Source organism: Myxine glutinosa, chromosome 1 (genome assembly GCF_964187855.1).
Source record: "Myxine glutinosa chromosome 1, kmMyxGlut1.1, whole genome shotgun sequence".
Classification (NCBI taxonomy): Eukaryota; Metazoa; Chordata; class Myxini; order Myxiniformes; family Myxinidae; genus Myxine; species Myxine glutinosa.
This window is the reverse complement of record NC_136261.1, coordinates 292,408,939-292,433,556: the sequence shown is the minus strand read 5'-3', so window position 1 is coordinate 292,433,556 and position 24,618 is coordinate 292,408,939. Positions and strand designations below refer to the sequence as shown.

The following is a 24,618-nucleotide window of genomic DNA, read 5'->3' as shown; positions in this document are numbered from 1 at the left end:
ATGCTATTCTTCCATGAGCCGTGATACCTGTATTTAAAAAAAAAAAAGATCCTAAATACTCAGTTACTCTACCTGCTTTCACTCCTTTTACCAGACCTCCCTAATTTCCACACACAGATTCACTAATTCCCACTCACATATTTGTGACAATTATGATACTTTCCCACATCCTCATTTTCAGATACCAATTCATAATATCTTGTTTATCAATTACCCCCACTCCTTCCACTATGCCTGATTCATAAATTAAACTTCTCTTAACCCAAATCTGAATTCTCACACCAAATTATTCACCTCAAGCCATTTTTAAACGGTGATCAATAACTTTCAAAAAAAATCTGATTTTACAATCCTCTTCATCCCTAATTGTACACATTCCTTGCAGAACCAGCTACAAACATGGATTTTCACGTATTTAGCTTTCGAAATGCCCACATCATCCGGTGTTGTGATAATAATCACAGTGTTTTTCATTATAATGGCCGCATAGCGACGGCAATATGATTATGAGTAAAAAATTTGACATCACTTATAAATTCAAATTAGGCATTCTTCTCACCATGGCTGTCTTGTGTTTTAACCAGCACGTGCTGCAAATTTAAATGTGCTAAAGATGTTGGAAAAAAATGTTTATATGCTTGGGCTCAGCTTAAATCATTCAGATCTGCCCTGGCTTGTGACTTCACACCCACCCTGTGGGAGTATGCAAATGGCACGGATAGCAGTGGCTTCTAGAGCAATAATTGATCGATGTGGAAAGTGCTGTAAGGTGAGAAAGGCAGGAGATTACTTGCCATAACTCTTGTTGCACTTGAATGAACCTTTTTGATTTCGGTCAAATAGAAAATTGCTCTTCTTTGGCCTAGAAAGTTTTATGGAATTCAAGTTGTTTTTATTTTTGAGTCCAAAAGATGAAAAATGTGAAGAAATAAGCTCGAGGGAATAAGATGTGAAGTTGGATTAAGAAAGAGCAAAAGGGAAGAGAGCCCACATTAAACACCCAATGCAACAAAGTCACAGAGATGTGAAGGGATAATGGATAGAGGGAAAGAAGAAAGGAGATCACCAAAGGCTTATATCATGTCATGGAGTAGCAACAAAAAGGATAACTGTCCAATCATCATGTGAGTGAGGACATAGTGGGAATTCCTGGAAATGGGAAAGTGCACAAGGTTTGGTAAGAAGCAAAAAAAAAGTTTGTTGAGACTGCTCAGGTTTTTGCGATGAAACTGGAAAATAAGAAAAAAGATCAATGTGGATGTGTCACCAAGTCACCATCAGAATCTATATGATGAGAGACGTTTGTCTGTCCATCTGTTTGTCTGTTGTTATTTTTCTCAAAGAGAGGGTTAAACGGATCTCCATCATACTTTCAGAGGTTCATCAGTGGGTGCAGGGGAAGGTTTTAAGGAAAAATATTTTTTGAAAATTTTGAAAAATGAATGATCGTTTTAAGGTCATTTTCCCCGTGAGAACGGGGTTACCCTTGTGGGCCCCATGACAATCATAGTTCCCTGTTTGAGGCAATGTTTTTTTGGCCGGATGCCCTTCCTGACGCCAACCCTTAGTCACCTCTTATGATGCGCAGGGATACGGTGTACCTATTCTAAACCGGGGTACACACCGGGAAACCTTTGAAAAATAAAAGTTGGATTTTTTTTTTTAAATCACTCTATAGTACCTAAGCCTTTGTAGCTATGAGAAAGGTAATATTAAATGATCCCTGACCTCATATCTTAGCAGGTGTAGGGAAGTGTGTTAGGCCCCCACAAAAAATAGAAGAACACAAAATTTGATTTCTTCAAAATGGCAACAAGTAAACCGGGTAACGCCGGATATGCCTGCTGGTTATGCATACAAGTAGAAATACAACAATGAAAAGATGGAAGGTGGAAGATGTAAGGTTGTGCATAGCATTCAAAATAGTCTGTGGAATACAGAAGGAAATACAAGAAAACTTAGGTGCAGGAGAGGGTCCTTTGGCACATCATGCCAACACTTAATCTACACCCCATTACTGCAATATATCTCTTCTACATACTGTATTAACCCCATTCTCCACATTAACTGAAGCTAACTTACACTGATGGTGGAGAAATTCAGTGGAGAATCTGAGGCTAGAAGTGGCTGTTGCCACCATTTGACATTGCGATTTGGTTGACATCGGTCGCTGTTGACAGCGGGATCAACGCAGATGGCAATGCAATCGACCACATGCAATAAATGGAAGACCGGTCGACAGTGAGCTCCCGACTCACTGCCATCAGGAGTGAGGCAAACCCGCAGGCAATAGGTAATCGCAATCTGCCTCATCCGTCAATAGAACCATTCCACAAGGCAGCAGTCGGACCCACAGGCTCATTATACCAATCGTTCATCTTTTACATTTGACAGGAAATGGTGGATTCTCCCTGAAAACCAACAATAATGTCGGCTTCTGTGCAACGAGTTACAAAGAAATTGCAATTATTTTCATCCCCATGACTGGCACGTACCAAACACACTCTTACTGCTGGAATTCTGGAATTTTAGCAAATAAGATAATCTCCAAAAAAATCTCATCAAAACTGTTAACTCCACCAATGAAATCATCTTGGAGATTGCTTGGAGGCTGGAAATGCCTGTATCACCATGGTGGAGATTTTCATCATTAGGCCTGTGTTGAAGAGGCAATTTTCTCCTTAATACCCCACTGTTTGCATTTACAGGTATGGTATTGGCTTGTAATAAAAAGATATTGAAGGTTAAAAACCCAATAGTTTTCAATCACCATTATAACATTTTTCTTCAGAATGACTTCAGAATCACTTGACTGTTTATTGCTAACTCACTGAGGCTGACTTTATCTGCTCTTTTTTAAAATCAAACCAAAGGCTTTAAAGGCCATCGGCATATTATGTGCACAAAGGAGGGGTAGTGGGGCAGACATTTAATGAGATAAAGAAAAAAAGAGAATCATGTAAGAGAGAGATATAAAGAAACATTTGGGAAGAGGAGGAAAGAAAGAGGATTGCTTTGGACTTAGAGAAGGGGGAAAGGAGGAATGAAAACTTCTGCCCGATTGCATAATTATTACCCTGCGCTCGTGAAGCGAAAAGCGAGGTTAACCATTCAGTTGCGTACATGTGCCGTATGTACCTGTGCCATGTCTGCATTTTGTAAATAAATTTTCTCGGCCGTTGGTCCGAATGACACGAAATTTTACCATAGAAGCGCCTCCGCCTGTAGAAATATTTTATTCATAATTATGTCATAGGTCACGCGGTACGGACGCCATTTTGGAAAAACGTTACACCTCTATATCTCCAAAACCGCTCAATGGAAAAAATGGAAACATGGCTCATTGTCAAGTACTAACCATGGGGAATAAGATATGTTGATGATGACGTCATTGGGGGCTTTAATTATGACATCATAATTCGACAAGTACAACACTTGATCTGATCAGTATGGAAAAAAAATTCCTCTGCAACTGTTAGTCCGACTGGCACGAAATTTTTAGAATATGAGCGGCTCCTTCTGTGGAATTTTTAAAATGATAATTATGACGTCATAGGTCACGTGGTACAGGCACCATCTTGGAAAAATCGAAAAAAGTTGCACTTCTATATCTCCGAAACCGCTCCATGGGAAAAAATAGAAAAATGGCTCATTGTCAAACATGCCGCTTGGGGAATAAGATATGTTAATGATGATGTCAGCGGCACCTAAACTATGACGTCATAATTCTGACAAGTAGAACGCTTGATTCGATCAGCATGAATTTTTTTTTTTCTCTGCAATTCTTGGTCCGATTGACACAAAATTTTCACCATAGGAGGGCCTCCTCCTGCAGAATATTTTAATTATTATTATGACGTCATAGGTCACGTGGTACAGGCGCCATCTTTGAAAAAAATTGCACCTCTATCTCTGAAACCACTCCATGGAAAAAATTGAGACCTGGCTCATTGTCAACTACTCCCCATGGGGAATAATATATGTTTAAGATGATGTCATCGGTGCCTTCGTTATGACGTCATAATTCGACAAATACAACACTTATCCATCCGATCATTATTTTAAAAAAAATTCAGCAACTGTTGGTCTGATGGACCTGACATTTTCACCATAGGAGCGCCTCCTCCTTTAGAATATTTTAATGATAATCATGACATCATAGGTCATGTGTTACAGGCGCCATCTTGAAAAAAACAAAAAACGTTGCATCTCCATATCTCCAAAATAGCTCTTTGGAAAAAATTGAAACGTGGCTCCTTGAAAATAACTCCATATGGGGAATAGGTGTTGTTAACGATGACGTCATTGGTGCCATAATTACGACGTCATAATTCGACAGGGACAACGCTTAGTCTGATCAGTTTGAAATTTATTCAACATGATCTATGAAACAATATTATATTAGAGAATATAAATATATGATGTCATCGCTCACGTGGTCTGGCAGCCTTATGGGATCAAAAAAAAGAAACGTTCAACAATAAAAGAGTTGGCTCACAACAAGTTGACTGCGCAGGGTAAGTATTCTATGAATACCATCTAGTTATGTAGAGAGCACCTTCACAAATGGTGTGCGTAACTTCCAGACAAGGCCTCTTTATTTTATACAGAAAGAACAGTTTCGCATGATCGGCACGATTCACAATTAGGGCGCAAATAATTACCAGAAAATTAGCAATTCTCGCCAATTTTGTGAATCGATTGCGTTTCCTGCGGCGTCAGGTCAGCTCCGCAGCCAGATTTCTGATTCTCCGGGTGCGGGTGACCCAGCGCTGAAATCAAACATCAATTTACTGTGCCCTTTATGGCAGTGGAAATCAATGGCATTCCTCTTAAGCTTTTGCCACCAGCACATAAGGAAGTAGATTTCTGCTGGAGCTTTTTTTCCTCCAACATAATCTATTTCATGGTATGAATGATAATAAGACAGTGCTTTTTACACACTCCTTATAGTTAATAAACCATCAAAAAGAAACTTCCATCGTCTCTTGCTGCAACGACCATGTATCTCCAGCGTGCATGTCTTCTTTGAAGTCTAAAACAATTTTTATCTGTGAGCATAATAACCCAGGGGGCTCATCCATATTCCTTTTTTATTTCTCCCTGTCATTGGCTTCTGTAATATCCATTCCATTCATGGCCTTGCTCTTTCCAGAGCATTGGCATTTCGGAAGCAGGCACCAGACAAAATACACTGGGACAAGTGTCATTGGTCGACCTAGTGGTAGTCTGGGCAGGAACCTGTACAATGTCCCGGCACAAATATAATACTCATTTTGAAATGGGATCTTTAACATCCACCTGTAAATGCGAGCAGATGAGACAACCGGCTGAACCTCTCTCCAAATACGGGACACTCATTGATGCAATCCCCTGTCTGTGAAGCACCAAAGTGACAGTTTATAGTCGACCCAGGAATTACAGGTGGTCAGACTAGACAGCATGGGAATCAAACCCAGACTAGGAACAACCTATGCGCTATCCTGCCAACACTTTTATAAAACCCAACAATGTGAAATTTGTCGACATTTATGTTGCAAGGTTGTCTTTTTTTTAATCTCTTTTGATAATAATCAGTGGTGTAACGTTAGAGTATCCACTCTGAGTCCAGGAGATCGGTAGTTCGAACCCCATCTGAGTCATAACAAAGACATTTAAAATGATATGTGCTGCTTCCTTGCTTGCTGCTCAGCATTAAAAAGGCATAGAGCATGGACAAACAGCCACAAGTTGGCAACCTTTGCACAGGATTTGATGGGTCAAATGGACTCCTCCTGCATTAAAGTATGTAATGATGTTATACCATTGTAGTCTCTTTCCAACACCCTCCCACATTCCCACCTTTGTTTCATGCCATTAGTAATTACTAGCAACAGTACCCGCCCTACGGGCGGGGCTTCAATTGAGAAGCCCAAATGAAAAGGTAAAATATCAGAAATTGAAGGCTTTTTATTTTAAACGATTCATAGAAACATCCGTTAAATCATATCACACGCAAATCATCAAAATCTAAACAGTACATGGCTAAACAGTACATGGACGATCACGTACCACGTACGTCTCACGTCTCGCTCGCTCTCATGTTGTCCCGATAATGATCCTTCCGCAGGTTCACCAACGGAAACCTTGTTACGACTTTTACTTCCTCTAAGTCTAGACAGTCAAGTTCGCTCATCTTTTCGGTGCACCGGCACGAGCCGAGAACGGCCCGTGCAGGGGCTGCTCCGAGGATCTCATCAAACCGTCCGATCGGTAGTAGCGACCGGCGGTGTGTACAAAGGGCATGGACTTAATCAACGTGAGCTGATGACTCGCACTTACTGGAAATTCCTCGTTCGTGGGACACTGTCTCAAGCCCCAGTCCCCATCACGGATGGGGCTCAGCGGTTTACCTGAGCCTGACGGCGAAGGGCAAGGTACACGCTGGCCCGTACAGTGTAGCGCATGCGGCCCTGGACATCGAAGGGCATTAAACGTTCATCAAACATTAAACGTTCATTAAACATTAAACGTTCATTAAAGGATTACGAAATGAAAAACATGACGAAATTACGTTCACACCGTCACGTCAAACACTACCGTGAAGACATACACCATCACAACATCGTCACAATGAGAACATCGTCACAATGAACGTTATGCGAATGCGAATGTTATGCGGGAGTCCAAACCTGAGAATGCTGGAGACCAAAGCTGAAATTGGGAAAACGAAACAGCCTATTTTACTCCCAGGGGTCCCAGGATTACCCACCCAAAGTATCTTTGCGATCGGTTCAGCAGTTTTTACGGTACCTTTGAACAGACAGACAGACGGACATTTGGTGAATTATAGTAAGATCGTCACAATGAGAACATCGACACAATGAACGTGATGCGAACGCGAATGTTATGCGGGAGTCCAAACCTGAGAATGCTGGAGACCAAAGCTGAAATTGGGAAAATTAAGTAGCCTATTTTACTCCTAGGGGTCCCAGGATTACCCACCCAAAATATATTTGCGATCGGTTCAGCAGTTTTTACGGGACCTTCGAACGGGACCTTTGGTGAATTATAGTAAGATGTTAGATTGGATTACATCAATTTCATTTGATCAGATTGCATTACAAGCGATTATCTGACTCCATGTATGTGTTGCTGCCCTCCCACTACTTACACATACACCCCTCCACCTCACAGCAGTTTTCTGACAGGCCATTTGATTTCATGTGCTAACGGGTGAAAGTCACGAGTTTTTGAGGCACTGCTCTGATTGGAAGTCTGGCTTCCGCCCCCCCCCCCCCTTCTAGATGATTGGGCCAGTTTATAATAGTTTTCTCCACTCTCGAGAAAGGTCAGCATTGGCACATTTTGTTTCATGTTGGTGACTGAAACGTTGAGTCATTTGTTGCTCAAAACTCAGTATGGACTTGTGTGAATATGTATATATATATATATATATATATATATATATATATATATATATATATATATATATATATATATATATACACATACACACACACTTTTTTTTATTTTTTTTATATATACATATATATACAGTCACGTGAAAAAGTAAGTACACCCCATGTAAAGTTTTGACTTTTTCAACATATTTCAACAGACAGCTATTTGATCTTCATTTCAACAATATTGCTAGATAAAGGTGATATAATGTAACAAATATCATGAAACATTTACATTTTGTAGTCCATTGTATAATTCAAATAAACATAAATGCAAATTTTGCATGTGGAAAAAGTAAGTACACCCTTGGCTCTAATAGGTGGTATTGCCCCTTTGGCAGAAACAACCTCAAGTAGGCGTTTATTACAACTGTCTACCAGTCTCTGACATCAACTGGGAGAAATTTTTGCCCACTCCTCCATGCAGAATTCTTTCAGCTGTGCGATGTTTGAGGGGTTTCTTGCATGCACAGCTCGTTTCAAATCCCCCCACAACATCTCGATGGGATTTAGATCAGGGCTTTGACTTGGCCATTCCAGAACCCTCCATTTCTTTCTTTTCAGCCATTCCTTGGTGGATTTACTGGTATGTTTAGGGTCATTGTCATGTTGCAAGGTCCACCTTCGGTTGAGCTTCAACTTTCCGACAGATGGCCTCACATTATCCTCAAGCACCCTCTGGTACAATGAATAATTCATAGTGGATTATATGATGGTGAGCTGCCCAGGCCCTGATGCAGCAAAGCTGCCCCAAAGCATAATATTTCCACCACCATGCTATACAGTTGGTATAAGGTTCTTGTGGTCAAATGCTGTCTATGGTTTTCGCCAAACATGTCTTCTGGTACTGTGGCCAAATAGCTGTACCTTTGTCTCATCTATCCAGAGCACGTTGTTCCAGAAGTGCTGGTCTTTGCCTCGGTGTTCATTGGCAAACTTTAGTCTTGCCCTGATGTTCTTTCTGGACAGCAAAGGTTTCCTCCTGGCACACCTCCCATGTAGATCAAATTTGTGCAGCCTCTTTCTAATGGTAGACTCGTGCACTTTGACATCAACAGTGGCAAGAGCTACCTGTAGGTCCCGTGATGACATTCTGGGGTTCTTAGAGACTTCTTTCAGCATCTTGCGGTCTGCTCTCGGGCTGAACTTGCTGGGGCGGCCTGGCCTGAACAAGTTGGTAGTTGTTTGGAATCTTCTCCACTTGTAGATGATCTTCCGGACAGTCGAATGATTGATTTCAAATTGTTTGGAGATCTTTTTAAATCCCTTCCCAGACTCGTAGGCATCTATAACCTTCTTTCTGAAGGCATCAGAGAGCTCTTTTGATCTAGGCATGGTGACGCCGCACACTTCAACAACAAAGAGCAAACCAAACTAAATGTCTGAGGTTTAAATAAGACAGGTTCCTCCAAGATCCTCTCTAACGATGTTCTCATCATTTGCACCTGAGCTGGTGCACTTGATTCTAATATTAGGTATTTGAAGTAGTGATAAATGTAGGGGTGTACTTACTTTTTCCACATGCAAAATTTGCATTTATGTTTATTTAAATTTTACAATGGATGACAAAATGTCAATGTTTCATGATATTTGTTATATTATATCACCTTTATCCATCAATATTGTTGAAAGCAAATCCAACGGAAGGAAAAGTCTCCTGGAAAGTTGAAAGTAAAAGTCGCCTGGAAAGCAAATCCAACGGAAGGAAATCTCATTTCCTTTCACAAAGCCCGAAACAAGTGTGTGTCCACCCTCAGGAGAGCCAGGAAACAATATCTCTCTGTCCTCACGACAGAACTCTCTTATCTGTCTCCCTCTTCCAAATCCTGGTGGCGTCTGGTCAAATCTGTTTCTGGGGTTTGTTCCCCCTCCATCCCCTCCCTCACCTCAAACGGCCACACGGCTGACTCCGCGCGTGAAAAAGCTGAATGCCTCAACTCTGTGTTTGCCTCTAAATCTTGTGTCCTAAACCCATCCCTCTCTGTACCCACCGTACCCAGTCGTACCCAGCTGCTCCTGGACTCTTGTGTCCTTTCCTCCTGACAAAGTGGAAAAGTTTCTGTCAACCCTCGACTCTGATTCTGCAACTGGACCTGACGGCATCAGCCCACGGGTCCTAAAATCTTGTTCTTCCCCTCTTTCACTCCCTCTCTCTGTTCTCTTCACACTCTCTTTTGCTCAAGGTCATCTGCCATCTGCTTGGAAATCTGCCAACATCACCGCTTTGCACAAAAAAGGTGCAAAAACAGATCCCAGCAACTACAGACCAATCAGCCTTCTCTCAATTATCAGTAAAGTCATGGAATCCATCATTGCTTCAGATATGAAATCTTTCCTCTTCTCCAATGGCTTGATCTCTGATCATCAATTTGGTTTCAGACCTGGTCACTCTACTCTGGACATGCTGCTACTGCTTTCTCAGCAATGGATGGAGGTCCTCAATGCCAAACAGGAAATTAGAGCTGTCTCCCTTGACATATCACGTGCCTTCGATACGGTCTGGCACCCCGCTCTGCTCACCAAACTCTCCTCTGTTGGTATCCATGGAAATCTCCACGCATGGCTGGCGGACTTCCTCTCTAGTCGCAGTCAACATGTGGCCCTGAATGGGTTTCTCTCATCTCCTCTTCCTGTTCAGGCTGGAGTTCCCCAAGGCAGTGTTCTGGGCCCTGTGCTTTTTCTGGTCTTCATCAATGATCTCTCCGACTCTCTTGAAAATCCTCTCTATCTCTTTGCTGATGACTCTACTCTCTGTCGCTCCATTCTTCATCCCTCAGATCGGCAGTCTGCAGCCTCCTCACTCTCTGCAGACCTGGACAAAATAACAGACTGGGCAAACAAGTGGAACATGTCTTTCAATCCTGACAAATCTCACACTCTTACGATGTCTCTCCGAAAAGACCGACTGGACAACCCTCCCATCTACTTTCTGAATAATCCTCTCCAAGAAGTTATGTCACTCCAACTTTTGGGTCTCACTATCTGCCATGATCTTTCCTGGGAAAACCACATTTTAAATCTGGCCTCCAAAGCCAGTCGCCGACTGGGCATCCTCCGTCGTGCGAAGTCCTTCCTTGGCACACCTGAGCTCCTCACCACGTACAAGGCTTTCATCCGCAGCTCAATGGAATACTGCTCTCCCCTCTGGGCTGGTGCTCCTGCCTCACACCTAGCTCGTCTTCACGCTGTTGAAAGCAAAGCATTCAGAATCATTGGAATCTCCCACGATGAAGCTAACTCCAAGGGCCTCTCACTCACTCACCGCAGGCAGGTTGGTGGTCTTTCAGTCTTCTACCGACTCCTCTCTGGCCTTGCCCCCCCCAGCTCTCTCTGGGCTCTGTCCCGCAAATATTCCTACAGGTCGCACAAGATCTGCCTGCAACCCTCTTATGGTTAAACTGCCAAAATCAAGACTCTCTGCTCACCTTCACTCCTTCATTCCTCTTTTCTCCCGCCTCTGGAACAAACTCCCTCACTCTCTTCAATCCCACTCCACCCTCCAGGTCTTTAAAACAGCTGTTCACCACCATCTCTTATCTTCCCCCATCCAAAACCTTGATCTTTTCTATCCCCGATAATTTCACCCCAATTCCACTTTTTGAAATACCAACTTCTGTCCTGGAAGTCCTTGGTGTCCTTGTGTTTTGTACTTCTCCCACCCCCCCCCCCCCCTTCCCACGCCTCCTCCCTCCAAGCCCTCTCCCTCCCACACATCTCCCTGCTCTTAAATGTTGTGTGCTCTCAAGTGTTTGCGTGCTTCCCATTCTCTTGTCTTCCGCTCCCTCTTTTTATATATTTTGTTTGTCTGGTTGATTTGTTTGTGAAGTAAATGTCAGCTCTTTCACGAGCGTCGATTCAGTATACAAAAAAAAATTAAAATTTAAAAAAAAAATGAAGATCAAATCGTTGTATGTTGAAATATGTTGAAAAAGTCAAAACTTTACATGGGGAGTACTTCCTTTTTCACGTGACTGTATAAAAACAAATCGCGCGTCTGAGTCTCCGTAACTAGGACAACGGTGACGTCGACACTGAACTTGCCTGCCATTCTCTTCCGCAAATTTTGATTGGGAACATCGACGCTATGTCTTGCGAAACGGTTTTGGTTTTATTAACTATCATGTCATTCTAACCATTGTGAACACCTAGTGTATTATGAAAGTATGGTGTGCATGAAAATACGGGACAAATCGCGTCCCGTATTGACTCGATACGGGACACTGCATTTTATTCTCCAATACGGGACGATCCTGTATTATACGGGATGGGTAGCAACCCGATATACAACCCAAAAACCTAAAGTAACTTTCAGCCTTGTTTAGACCAAATTTCAACAAATAAATTAAAAAACAATAACCTTGCAATATAGACGTTTCAAGGAAATGTGCATAAGCAGTATTCTATATAAACAGCTCGCAGTTGTCGTGTGATGGGTAAAAAAATTTGGCTCAGTAATTTGGAAAACATGTTAATACGTCAAACGGCTAGGAAGTCGGGTGTTATCGAATTTATTTTGTTTTGAAACTCACAAAGAAAAACAACACAACCTTTCTGAAGGACAAAGGATTCATATAAATTAACCATTTGCTTTATAAACAACCACAAAGACATAGGAAAATGCCACAGCTCGCACTCCACTTCCTGGCAAAGTACGTCTTGACGTCATACATTCCAAGTGTGCATCAGTTGAATTTATTTTTTCACATTTCAAAGGCGGATGGACAGTATTCTGCATCCCTGAGAAAAAGGATCACTTTCACATGCAGTCTTTAAGAGCACGATTAGAACACTTTATATTAAAGGTACGTTAGAAGTACATAGGCAAACTGCATTTCCACTTCCTGGTGCGCTGGCTTCCTCCTTCCTTCCCTCCTTCCTTCCTACCATGAAGTGCTGCTTCATCAGGATGAATATAACCGTTTTGCTGCACGATTCCAAAGTCCAACTCTCTTTTCGAATTATTTTCTGATTCACCCGGTTGATAAAACTTTGCCTTTGGCCGATCGATTTACTTACCGTATGCATGTTGGTCAGAACGGAATCCCTTTATAACCGGGGACTCCCTGTACTGTATTTTGTATAAAACTTTGATTTTCACACGACCAGACAAGTATGAAACCTTTCATTTTATATCCTCAATAGCTTTTTGAATGAGCACACAGTAGCTCATCAATCATTTAAAAATGACAGAATGCTGTGCCGTTTGATATCGCCAATCAATGAGAGAGGGATTTAAAATGTATTAATTCACAGCCACTCAATAACGCATAGCACTGATCCGTTATCCACTTCATGTGAGCACAATGCACTCTGACATAATTCGTTATCACTTTATAATCGGAATCGGTACACTAATAGGCCGATTTGTTTTTATTAATGGGTAATCAGTCATAGTCAAATCTTCTAATCGGCCCAGCACCAATATATATATATATATATATATATATATATATATATATATATATATATATATATATACACGACCGGTCAAACGTTTTAGAACACCTCAATTTTTCCAGTTTTAATTGAAATTTACGCAGTTTAATGTACAGTGAATGAACTGAAATGGTACAAAGGTAAGCAGTAAACTGCTCGAGGTTAAAAAAAAGTTTAGGTTAGCAAAAACGGGAAAATAATGTGAATTGCACAGTTATATTGTAAAAAAAAAAAAAGGCCTTCTTCAGGGAACAAGTAATGGGTTCACAACTTACAGCTGTTCTGCAGCAATGTAAGTAAATTAAGCCTTGAAAGTTGATGCAAACAATTCCTACAGGTGTCCCAACCTCTGCTGATTACTTGATTACAAAGCCCCTGTCTGTATAAAAGCAGTATTGGAACAGACTGATATTACACCCTCTGAAGCATTATTTGGACAATATTGTACTGCAGGAAGTAGTATATTGGAAACTGGAGGAAACTCTGACAGGAAGAGGTCTGGCAGACCCAAAGCCACAACAGAATCAGAAGACAAGTTTCTGAGAGTCAACAGCTTGCGTGATAGGCGGCTAACAGGACAACAGCTTCAAGCACAGCTTAACACTGGTCGAAGTAAGCAAGTCACAGTTTCAACTGTGAAGGGAAGACTTCGAGCTGCAGGTTTGACAGGTCAAGTGGCAGTAAGAAAGCCATTGCTAAGATGGCAAAATAAGAAAAAGAGGCCTAGCCTGGGCCATGAAGCACCACCAGTGGACTACTGAAGCCTGGAAGAAGGTCTTATGGACCGATGAATCAAAATTTGAAATCTTTGGTTCATCACGCAGGATTTTTGTACACCGTCAAGTAGGCTAAAGGATGGTTCCTCAGTGTGTTACACCAACTGTCAAACATGGAGGAGGAAGCGTGATGGTCTGGGGCTCTTTTGCTGGATCCAGTCGGGGAATTGCACAGAGTGACTGGCACCCTGAACCAAAAGGGCGACCACAGCATTTTGCAGTGCCATGCAATACCCTCTGGTATATGCCTAGTTGGTCAGGGGGTTCATCCTACAGCAAGATAATGACCCTAAACACACCTCCAGGCTGTGTCAAAACTACCTTAGAGGAAAAGAACAAGACTGTAGGCTTCAAATCATGGAATGGCCAGCAGTCTCCAGACTTAAACCCCATCGAGCTGGTTTGGCATGAACTGGACAGAAGGGTGAAAGAAAAGCAACCTCCAAGTGCAACACATTTGTGGGAACCTCTGCAACAGTGTTGGGAAGAATTTCCCGAACAATATTTCATTTCCATTGTAGAAAGAATGCCACGATTGTGTTCGGCGGTTATATCTGCAAAAGGTGGCTACTTTGCTGAGTCCAAATTTTAAATTAAATTTTGTTAAACAAAATGATTCTATGATTTATTTTTTATCTCCAATTGTTTATTTGTTCTATGCTTAATTTCAGAGTACATTGAGACATTAAACTGCGTAAATTTCAATAAAAACTGGAAAATTTGAGGTGTTCTAAAACTTTTGCCCGGTTGTGTGTGTATATATATATATATATACACATATATATATATATAGATAGATATATATATATATATATATATATATATATATATATATACACACACACTGTATAAGGGTATAAGGTTACACAATGCAGCTGGCATATGTTACCTGAGCCAATCATCAACAGCAGTTGCATTCACAGATCTGGACTTTTTATGGATCAAATTACCCCTATTCCGGCAAAAATAACTTACGTATTAAACTTTCCAGGCAGAGAGGTGCTCAAGAAAGTCTCAACATACCTGTTGTTCTGTGAGCAGGTACAGGAAGTGCTTATCAGGAGAAAAAGCAATATCTCTTAGGAAGGGTCCGTCACTCACACCACGGATCTCTCCATATTGCACTGCACAAATTCCATGACCGACAGAAGTGTCTACTCGGATCTTCAGGACATGAGGGTTGGTGTGGGAAGAAATTGATGGGAAAATTATAATTCATCAATAGAATTATGAAATTGGAGACAATGGAAAGGATGCATAATTCATTTTACAAATAAATCCATAATTTAAGAGGAAAAGACAAAATTACTTTCCCTAAAGAGAATACTTAAACTTATTTCAAATTTGTTTATTATTTTGTAATTTTTACTCGTAATTCAGAGAAACTCATCAAACATTGTTACTCTAAACAAAACCATTGCACTATGTAAACTATAAGATCAAAAGAAAACAGATGACAAAGTAATACACAGTACAACAACATATTAATATCTTCTCTTCCTAAAGAACTTGGTTTAAAAATGCTTAAGCGCCTACCACTTCCTACCATAAAGGAAACCAACAGGAAGATACTCCTACAATCCTATCATACAATGTCATTCGCCCCCATTATACGGGGGCTTATGGATTCGGTCTCATCCGTCCGTCCATCCGTTCCTCTGCAATCATATCTCGGAGATGTATACACCGATTTTGTTCAAACTTGGCAAAAGCAGAGTACATGATGGCATACCCGTGCACCCCACTTTATTTTGTTATCTGAACAAAGATGGCCGACTGATAGACTGGCGGCCATTTTAGTTGTGAAAAACCTGATATTGAAAACGTCCTCAACCATTTCTCAGACATGCATTTACCGATATTTTTCAAACTTGGGACACAGATAACAAATGACAGCTTACATATGCACGTTATTTTCTTTCGAGATCAGATCCAAGATGGCCGACCGGTAGCCATTTTGTTACTTAAACGTGTCCCCAACCGTTTCTTGGACAGGCATAGACTGATTTTGTTCAGACATGGCACAAAGACCATACATTTGTCATGTCATTTGTCATGTTGGTTTTGTCATCTCACCAAAGATTGCCGACTGACGGCCTTGAACTCTGTACAGCAAAATTACTAAATCCATGGGGGCTATGACATTTAGGTCTTTTTCTCCATGGTCCTATTACTCCTCCTGTGAAGTAGTGTACTTTGCTTTAAATTAGATCATATTTAACATCATAATGAATTATAAAGTATTAGAGTACATGTCTTGTACTAGAAATTATGATGTCGTATGAAGGGTCACTGTCATAAAACATTTTTGCAATGCTTCCTTTACTCTTGCTTTTATAAATCAAAGATTTGGAAAATTATCCAGAAGAATTGCAACTCCTAGTTATTGCAAACTACAACCTTAATGATTTAAATGAAAGATTACAGACAATTACTTGCTAAGCCATTCATTACTGGTTATCGCCAAGTATACTGTAAATCTATCATCATCATAAATGTACCATACTCTTAACAGAGCATCTGGGTTGACGAAGCAGTCTTGTGGCAAGAATTAGGCTGGATCGTTTGCCGTTAACTTCCCAGTAATTAGTCAGGGCAGGAATTTTACATTTGTTCAGGGTGCCAGCAATAACGAGCATACTCTTTGCAAAAGCAACTGTGGGGTGTTTAATGCCCAGCAACATCTTTCCTATGAATGGCACACATGTTGATATATCATCCTGCATGTGAAACAACAGGAAGAAGAAAACAAATGGAAGAAGACCAACAGGTTGAAATGCAACTCCAGGCTAGACACCTCAAAGGTAAGTGCCCATACCTTTAAGCCTGGGGTTATTAACCTGGGGGTGAAGGGGACCAAAATCTGAGGGTATGGGACTCGTAGTAAATTATAATAATGAATTGTAATAAATTCAATGAAATATCACTTTAAATATATAATAAATATATATTTAAATATAAATATATATATTTCAAAACAAATTATATTTGTATAATTATATTTCAAACAAATATAACTTCAATTTTCTAATAAAATTCGAATAAATCAACTATAAGCCCCGGGCGTATGTATGCGATTACAATGCATGATTGACATGACAATGAGAACATTTACATAGCGATTAGGGTGGGTCAAAGTTCATACTGAGCCAATGTGCTGTCATGTAATGTAGGCCCTACATTAAGTGAGATTGTAGGCCATTAGGACATTAGGTGAAGAACCGAATATCGGAAATTACGGCAATTACGGCCTCATTCTCAATTTGTGATTCCAGTGAAAACATTTGCAAAACAAGTGAGTAGTAAGCCTACTTATCTTTTTTTTTTTTTTTTTTCTTCTTTTTTTGTATACTGAATCGAGGCTCGTGAAAGAGCTAACATTTATGTATAACATGTGAAGATATTCAAAGTTTTCAAAGTATATTTAAATATAAATAGGGCATTCACATGCATAATAATGCAATAACATAAATGGGGCGACCGGATATCCATGTCCGTGAAAAACACCCGGATATCCGTGTCCGTAAACACCCGGTCCGTGAAAATTGATTGAGCTGTGAAAGTCGATTGATTGGGTACGTTGAAGTAGTATAGTGTGAGTGCTTTGGCTTCACCTGTGTGAAAGAAGGAGAGAGAAACTGATAAACCCCAATGCATGCTTTGCAATTTGGTAATGAGCAATGGAAATTTGAAGCCATCAGTACTGAGAGAGAACCTCCAAAGCAAACACAGGGATCATATTGACACGTCCATTGATGCTTTCAAGGTGAAAAGACTTCGTTATGATCAGAAAGGAACTCTTTCATCGCATGGGTTTGTTCCCACTGGGAAGCCTCTTCTGGAAGCGTCCTACAAAGTTTCGTACATGATTGCCAAGGAAAAGAAGCCCCACACAATCGGAGAAAGCCGAGTCAAGCCCTGTGCATTGGAGATGGTTAAAATCGTGCTGGGGGAGGATGCTGTGAAGCGATTGAGTCAGGTGTCCTTGTCCAACGACACTGTACGCCAGAGAATTGGAGACATGAGTCAGGACATAGCAACACAAGTTGTCAGCGAGATTAAAAACAGTCCTGCAAAAATTAGCATGCAGCTCCATGAATCGACTGATGTTTCAAACCACTGTCAATTGCTCGTATTCGTCCGCTACATTCATGAAATGAAACTCAAGGAAGAATTTTTATTATGTGAACGACTCGAAACAACAACTAAAGGAGCTGATGTGTTCAAGTTGATCGAACTGTTCTTTGATCGCCATGAGTTAACATGGGATTTGGTTGGGTCTATTTGCAAGGACGGAGCTCCTGCCATGATTGGCAAGAAATCTGGGTCTGTCGCTCTGGTCAAGAAAAAAGCTCCACATGTGTTGACCACACACTGTGTTCGACATCGCGAAGCCTTGGCATCCAAAACGTTGTCAAAGAAACTGAAAGAAGTGATGGTAATAGTCGTGCAGACAGTCAACTTTATTCGTTGACGGGCATTAAATCATCGGCTATTTCAAAAATTCTGTGATGAGATTGGGGCGGAACATTGTGTTTTACTGTACCACACAGAGGTACATTGGCTATCTCGTGGTCGTGTTTTCACACATGTAGTAGAACTTCAGGAAGAAATTCTCGAATTCCTCAGGCATCAACAATCCCCCCTTGCGAACAGTTTTGAAGATGAGCATTTTGTCAGCCTGGGATATTTGGCTGATATTTTCGGTCACCTCAATGACTTGAACATGTCGATGCAGGGAAGGGAAGTTGACATTATTCAAGCCAGGGGAAAGTTAGTGGCATTCACGAAGAAATTACCTATTTGGAGTCGCCGTGTTGAAAGCAGAAACATGGCGAACTTTCCAATCCTTGGCGATATCCTTCTTGATGGAGAAGATGAAAAGGCATTGCCTGGGGAAATACTTCAAGAAGTCAAGGACCATTTGAAAGTCCTAAGTACCAATTTTGAGGGTTACTTCTCAGATATTGATGATCTTAGCATGGAATCCGTTTGGATCCAGAACCCTTTTTCATTTGATATTTCTACGATGAGTGACAACGATTTAGTGAAGGATGATTTGTTCGAGTTCCAAGAAGATCAAAGAAAGAAAGCTGATTTCGGAAAGGCTGGGCTGGATTTTAAGCAGTTTTGGTGTGAGCAGATAGCACCTTACCCGAGCTTGGCGAAGAGGGCAATGAATGTGTTGGTTCCCTTCACAACTACGTACAGTCACGTGAAAAAGTAAGTACACCCCATGTAAAGTTTTGACTTTTTCAACATATTTCAACATACAGCTATTTGATCTTCATTTCAACAATATTGAGAGATAAAGGTGATATAATATAACAAATATCATGAAACATTTACATTTTGTAGTCCATTGTATAATTTAAATAAACATCAATGCAAATTTCGCATGTGGAAAAAGTAAGTACACCCTTGGCTCTAATAGGTGGTATTGCCCCCTTTGGCAGAAACAACCTCAAGTAGGCGTTTCTTATAACTGTCTACCAGTCTCTGACATCGACTGGGAGAAATTTTTGCCCACTCCTCCATGCAGAGTTCTTTCAGCTGTGCGATGTTTGAGGGGTTTCTTGCATGCACAGCTCGTTTCAAATCCCCCCACAACATCTCGATGGGATTTAGATCCGGGCTTTGACTTGGCCATTCCAGAACCCTCCATTTCTTTCTTTTCAGCCATTCCTTGGTGGATTTACTGGTATGTTTAGGGTTATTGTCATGTTGCAAGGTCCACCTTCGGTTGAGCTTCAACTTTCCGACAGATGGCCTCACATTATCCTCAAGCACCCTCTGGTACAATGAAGAATTCAGAGTGGATTCTATGATGGTGAGCTGCCCAGGCCCTGATGCAGCAAAGCTGCCCCAAACCATAATATTTCCACCACCATGCTTCACAGTTGATATCAGGTTCTTGTGGTCAAATGCTGTCTTTAGTTTTCACCAAACATGTCTTCTGGTACTGTGGCCAAATATCTCTACCTTTGACTCATCTGTCCAGAGCACATTGTTCCAGAAGTGCTGGTATCTGCCTAGGTGTTCATTGGCAAACTTTAGTCTTGCCCTGATGTTCTTTCTGGACAGCAAAGGTTTCCTCCTGGCACACCTCCCATGTAGATCAAATTTGTGCAGCCTCTTTCTAATGGTAGACTCGTGCACTTTGACATCAACAGTGGCAAGAGCTACCTGTAGGTCCCGTGATGACATTCTGGGGTTCTTAGAGACTTCTTTCAGCATCTTGCGGTCTGCTCTCGGGCTGAACTTGCTGGGGCGGCCTGGCCTGAACAAGTTGGCAGTTGTTTGGAATCTTCTACACTTGTAGATGATCTTCCGGACAGTCGAATGATTGATTTCAAATTGTTTGGAGATCTTTTTAAATCCCTTCCCAGACTCGTAGGCATCTGTCACCTTCTTTCTGAAGGCCTCAGAGAGCTCTCTTGATCTCGGCATGGTGACGCCACACACTTCAACAACAAAGAGCAAACCAAACTAAATGTCTGAGGTTTAAAGAAGACAGGTTCCTCCAAGATCCTCTCTAACGATGTTCGAATCATTTGCACCTGAGCTGGTGCACCTGATTCTAATTTTAGGTATTTGAAATAGTGATAAATGTAGGGGTGTACTTACTTTTTCCACATGCGAAATTTGCATTTATGTTTCTTTAAATTATACAATGGGCTACAAAATGTAAATGTTTCATGATATTTGTTATATTATATCACCTTTATCTCTCAATATTGTTGAAATGAAGATCAAATAGCTGTATGTTGAAATATGTTGAAAAGGTCAAAATTTTATATGGGGTGTACTTACTTTTTCACGTGACTGTATCTCTGTGAAACAGGTTTCTTTGCATTACTGAACCTGAAATCAAAGTGGAGAAATCAACTTGATGTGTCCGATGATATGTGAGTGTCGTTGTCACGAACTGTGCCCCGATTCCATATTCTGATTGCACGAAAACAGCAGCAACAATCTCACTGGATTAGTAAAACGGCTTGCATAAAACTTGCATGTTTTAGTTTAGTTTCGTTTGTTTTGTTTCTTTGTTGACAAGCAAAGAAATAAATAGGGATAAAATCCTAATGATTTTCTTTCCTTTTCTGTTCCTAATTATCCGTATGTAAAACTAAGCTATTGAGATATTTTGAAGTCACACTGGAACCTAATGGGACTGTTAATCAGGTGCGGATTCCCGAACTTGGCCCATTTTCTGGGTAATAAGTTACCTACCAATTTTCGTCCAAAAAAATAGGCAATTAAAGTAAAAACACCCCTCAGAATGCACCACAGAGCACCTAGAAATCAAAAATTTTTATCGGGGGACATGCCCCCAGTCCCCCCCTAGCTATGCGCACCTTCGGTGCACCTTGGTCAGTCAGCAGTCTGGCGAAGGGGGTATGGGGACATCGTGGGCAATCCGTTGGCGGTCGTGACAGGGAAAAAGGTTAAGAACCCCTGGTCTAAGCTATCTCGAAAGCCCATTTAAAATCTATTGCATCTACAAGAAGTAACTGGAGGCCTAAATTGACAACCCAAACAGTAATTCAAGACCACCATTCTGTTTTATATAGCTCCAGGCATTGTTAAAAAGCCAGGGCTTGCAAATTTCGAAATCGATTTCGTGTACATACGGTAAACCCAGGTGACTTCACCTTACTCTCAGCATATTTTGTCGAGGTAAAAATCGTCTTCTGCACTTCCTGCTCTGTCCTCATGTTAATTAAGATCGAACACATACCTCATTCATGCCATGCATGTGACACAGACAATGTTGGCTGCAATTGAGAATGTCTATACTTACAGAACACTGTACGTGGACCAATACGACAAAGTAACCGAGATGTGCGGACTGTGCAGGTGAGACAATCCTACTTTGCAAAAGTAAAATAAATTGGGTGTGCACACAGGTAGAGACATATGTGATAGACTACCACAAACTTTACGATCAAGTTTCCCACATCTGGGGAAATTGCAAGCCTGGCGTGCAATGGGTAGGCCTCACCCTGAGAGCACCACCGCCTGAGTGATCATGGTATCTCTCCCATCAGGTCAGTGGAAATTGAAGTAACAAATTAAATAATTCAACAGTGGATAGAAGTATACTGTACAAAAGAAATGACTTATTAAAAGACAAAATTCTAGATATACTGTCAGAAGGGCCTGTAAAAATAACGGGCAACCCTTCTGTATTTTTACACTGTACTGCCTTGAAAACTCGAGTTAAATACGAAATTATGCACAAAAACCTCAATATATTACACAAATTACTCATCCCTTTATTTGGGCGGTGTATAGACCAAGACCACTGAAACCCGGATTGCATACAAATACATGAAGCAGAAACATACCTAATGATTATGACGGACGATCCTTCTGTATTTTCACACTAATCAGCCTTAAAAAATTCACACTAAAACCGAAAGTACATCCAAAACCCTTAATTTATTTACACTTACAGTCCAACACATGAAACCTTTCCTCAACAGAAACAATATTCAAATCAACAACTATTGGTACAATCCAATAACAACAAAAACTTGGCAAATTGCTCATCCCTTTATTTGGATTACATACTTGAAGCAAAACCCTTTTGTTTTTTTTCCTTATTCAGCCTTGAAAATTCGGGCTAAAACCGAAATTAAAAAAAAAAAACCTTTATTTATTACACAAATTTCTCATCCTTTTATTTGGGCGGTGTATAGACAATAGACAGCTGCAACCCGGATTACATCGATGAATCAAAAACATGCGTGATGCTTATGACGGGCGACCATTCTGTTTTTCCAAACTAATCACTAAATCAGCATTGAAAAGTTGGGCTTAAACCCAAATCACGTACAAAAACCTTCATTTATCATACAAATTGCTCATCCACTTATTACCTCCACCACCAAAGGTGGATGTAGGTTATGTTTTCACCCCTGTTTGTCGGTCTGTCCGTTTGCTTGTGAACAAGATATCTCAAAACGTTGTGGATGGATTCGGACGAAATTTGGCAGAGATGTAGCGTATGTGACAAGGACGAAATGATTAGATTTTGGTGAAGATCTGGATTCGGATCTGGCTACTGGAATTTTTAAAGAGATTCTTCACCATTGGGAGATCGGGCCAAAAAGAATGCATAGCAGTATATCTCAAAAAGTTGTGGACGGATTTGGACGAAACTTGGTGGACCGGTTGGGTGTCTGACAAGGACGATTCGATCTTGGTAAATATCTGAATATGGATTCGGATATGAGAGTTATTTAATTTTTTAAGTGATTTTTCACCATTGGGAGATCGGGCCAAAAACGATACATGGCAGGAAATCTCAAAAAGTTATGGATGGATTTGGACGAAACTTGTTGGACAGGTTGTGTGTGTGACAAGGAAGAATCGATGCAATTTTGGTGAAGATCTGGATCCGGATCCGACTAGTAAAAATTTTTAAGTGATTCTTCACCATTGGCAGATAGGGCTAAAATCGATACATAGCAGGATATCTCAAAAATTGTGGATGGATTTGGACGAAACTTGGTGGATCGGTTGGGTGTCTGACAAGGACGATTCGATATTGGTGAAGATCTGAATATGGATTCGGATATGAGGATTATTTAAATTTTAAAGTGATTCTTCACCATTGGGAGATCGGGCCAAAAACGATATATAGCAGGATTTCTCAAAAAGTTGTGGACGGATGATTTTGATTAAATGTGATTCTGTATTGTGGTTTTCTGGTCTACTCTAAGATACAAAACATAAACTGTTCACCTGGCGTAGGTATGCTCTCTACTGAGTGCTGTTTTAGTTTGGGGGTGTATAGGCCAAAGATTGCTGCCACAATCACTCCCGAATTTTTTATTTATTTATATCCCAGTGTACATAAATGAAGTAAAATTTTCATGTATGTACATTAAATAAAACTCAAATACATTCAAAGAATTCATTCGGTTGTGGTGAAGATTCGAATTCGGATCGGGATATGAGAATTATTAAAGTGATTCTTCCCCATTTAGTTATGGGGTCAAAAACGACATATAGCATGATATCTCAAAAAGTTATGCACGTATTTGATCGAATCTTGGGGGGCAGGTTAGGTGTGTGACAAGAGTGAATTGATTTGATTTTGGTGAAAATCCGGATTGGGATCCGGATAATATTTTTAAGTGATTCTTCTCCATTGAGAAATGGGCACACAAATCATATACAGTATATCATGATATTTCAAAAAGTTGTGGATGAAATTATGACAAACTGGGTGGATGTGTTGATTAGGTGAGAGGAACAAGTCGATTTTATTTTATTTCAGGTCTGGATGCAGATCCGGCCTCTCAGTGGGATACAAAACATAAAATATTGATCCTGGTGGAGGTATGCGCTCTCCCGAGTGCCATTGTAGTTGTATAATGTCAGTGTGGGAATGTTTCACTCGGTCCCGTGCGATTTGATACTTGCTTTGGACAGCAGGTAGCCTGAGAAATTGTATTGGTTGTTTCAAAATTGGGTATTTGGGCTCAACTGATAGTTGTAGCAGGTGACATCCACTGGGGGATGTAATCAAGTATATGGGGTTTTCATTGGTTGTTAAATTGTGGATAAGGTTGGCCTGCATATTTGTGTGCTTTTGCCATCTTCTCTCCCTGCCCTGAGAACACCTGAAGAAGACACTGGATCAAAAATTTGAAGACCTTCTTCATATATTTTTTATACATAGTTGCTAATTTTGTGATTATTGAAACCAAGGGGATAGAGTGTTAAGAAGAGTAGGTAAAGTTAGCTGTTGTTTGCCTCTCACATTCCTCTCTAATTTATTGGATAAATTAATTAGGTGTGTGCCAGGAAGAGTTAAGGCCAGAATTTTGGGTTCCCAATGGAGACCTAAGGTTCTCAGAAGGGGGCTGTGTTACATGGATGGGGATGGGGGGAACCTTTGATAGACGATAGTAAGTGTAACATGGTCCGTGTGTTTCAAGTAGGTTAGA

At 40.7% G+C, this 24,618-nt stretch overlaps 1 protein-coding gene across 3 annotated transcripts in view; it reads right to left on the bottom strand.

Annotated features, from left to right (window-relative positions):
• Positions 1 to 24,618, bottom strand: part of LOC137438937 (plexin-A1) — a 583,415-nt gene that overhangs the window by 425,454 nt on the left and 133,343 nt on the right. For all 3 annotated transcript variants that reach the window (XM_068134429.2, XM_068134443.2, XM_068134436.2), the window contains exon 5: positions 14,678 to 14,818. In XM_068134429.2, the coding sequence (XP_067990530.2) occupies positions 14,678 to 14,818 (141 nt within the window). The remainder of the gene's footprint in view (positions 1 to 14,677; positions 14,819 to 24,618) is intronic.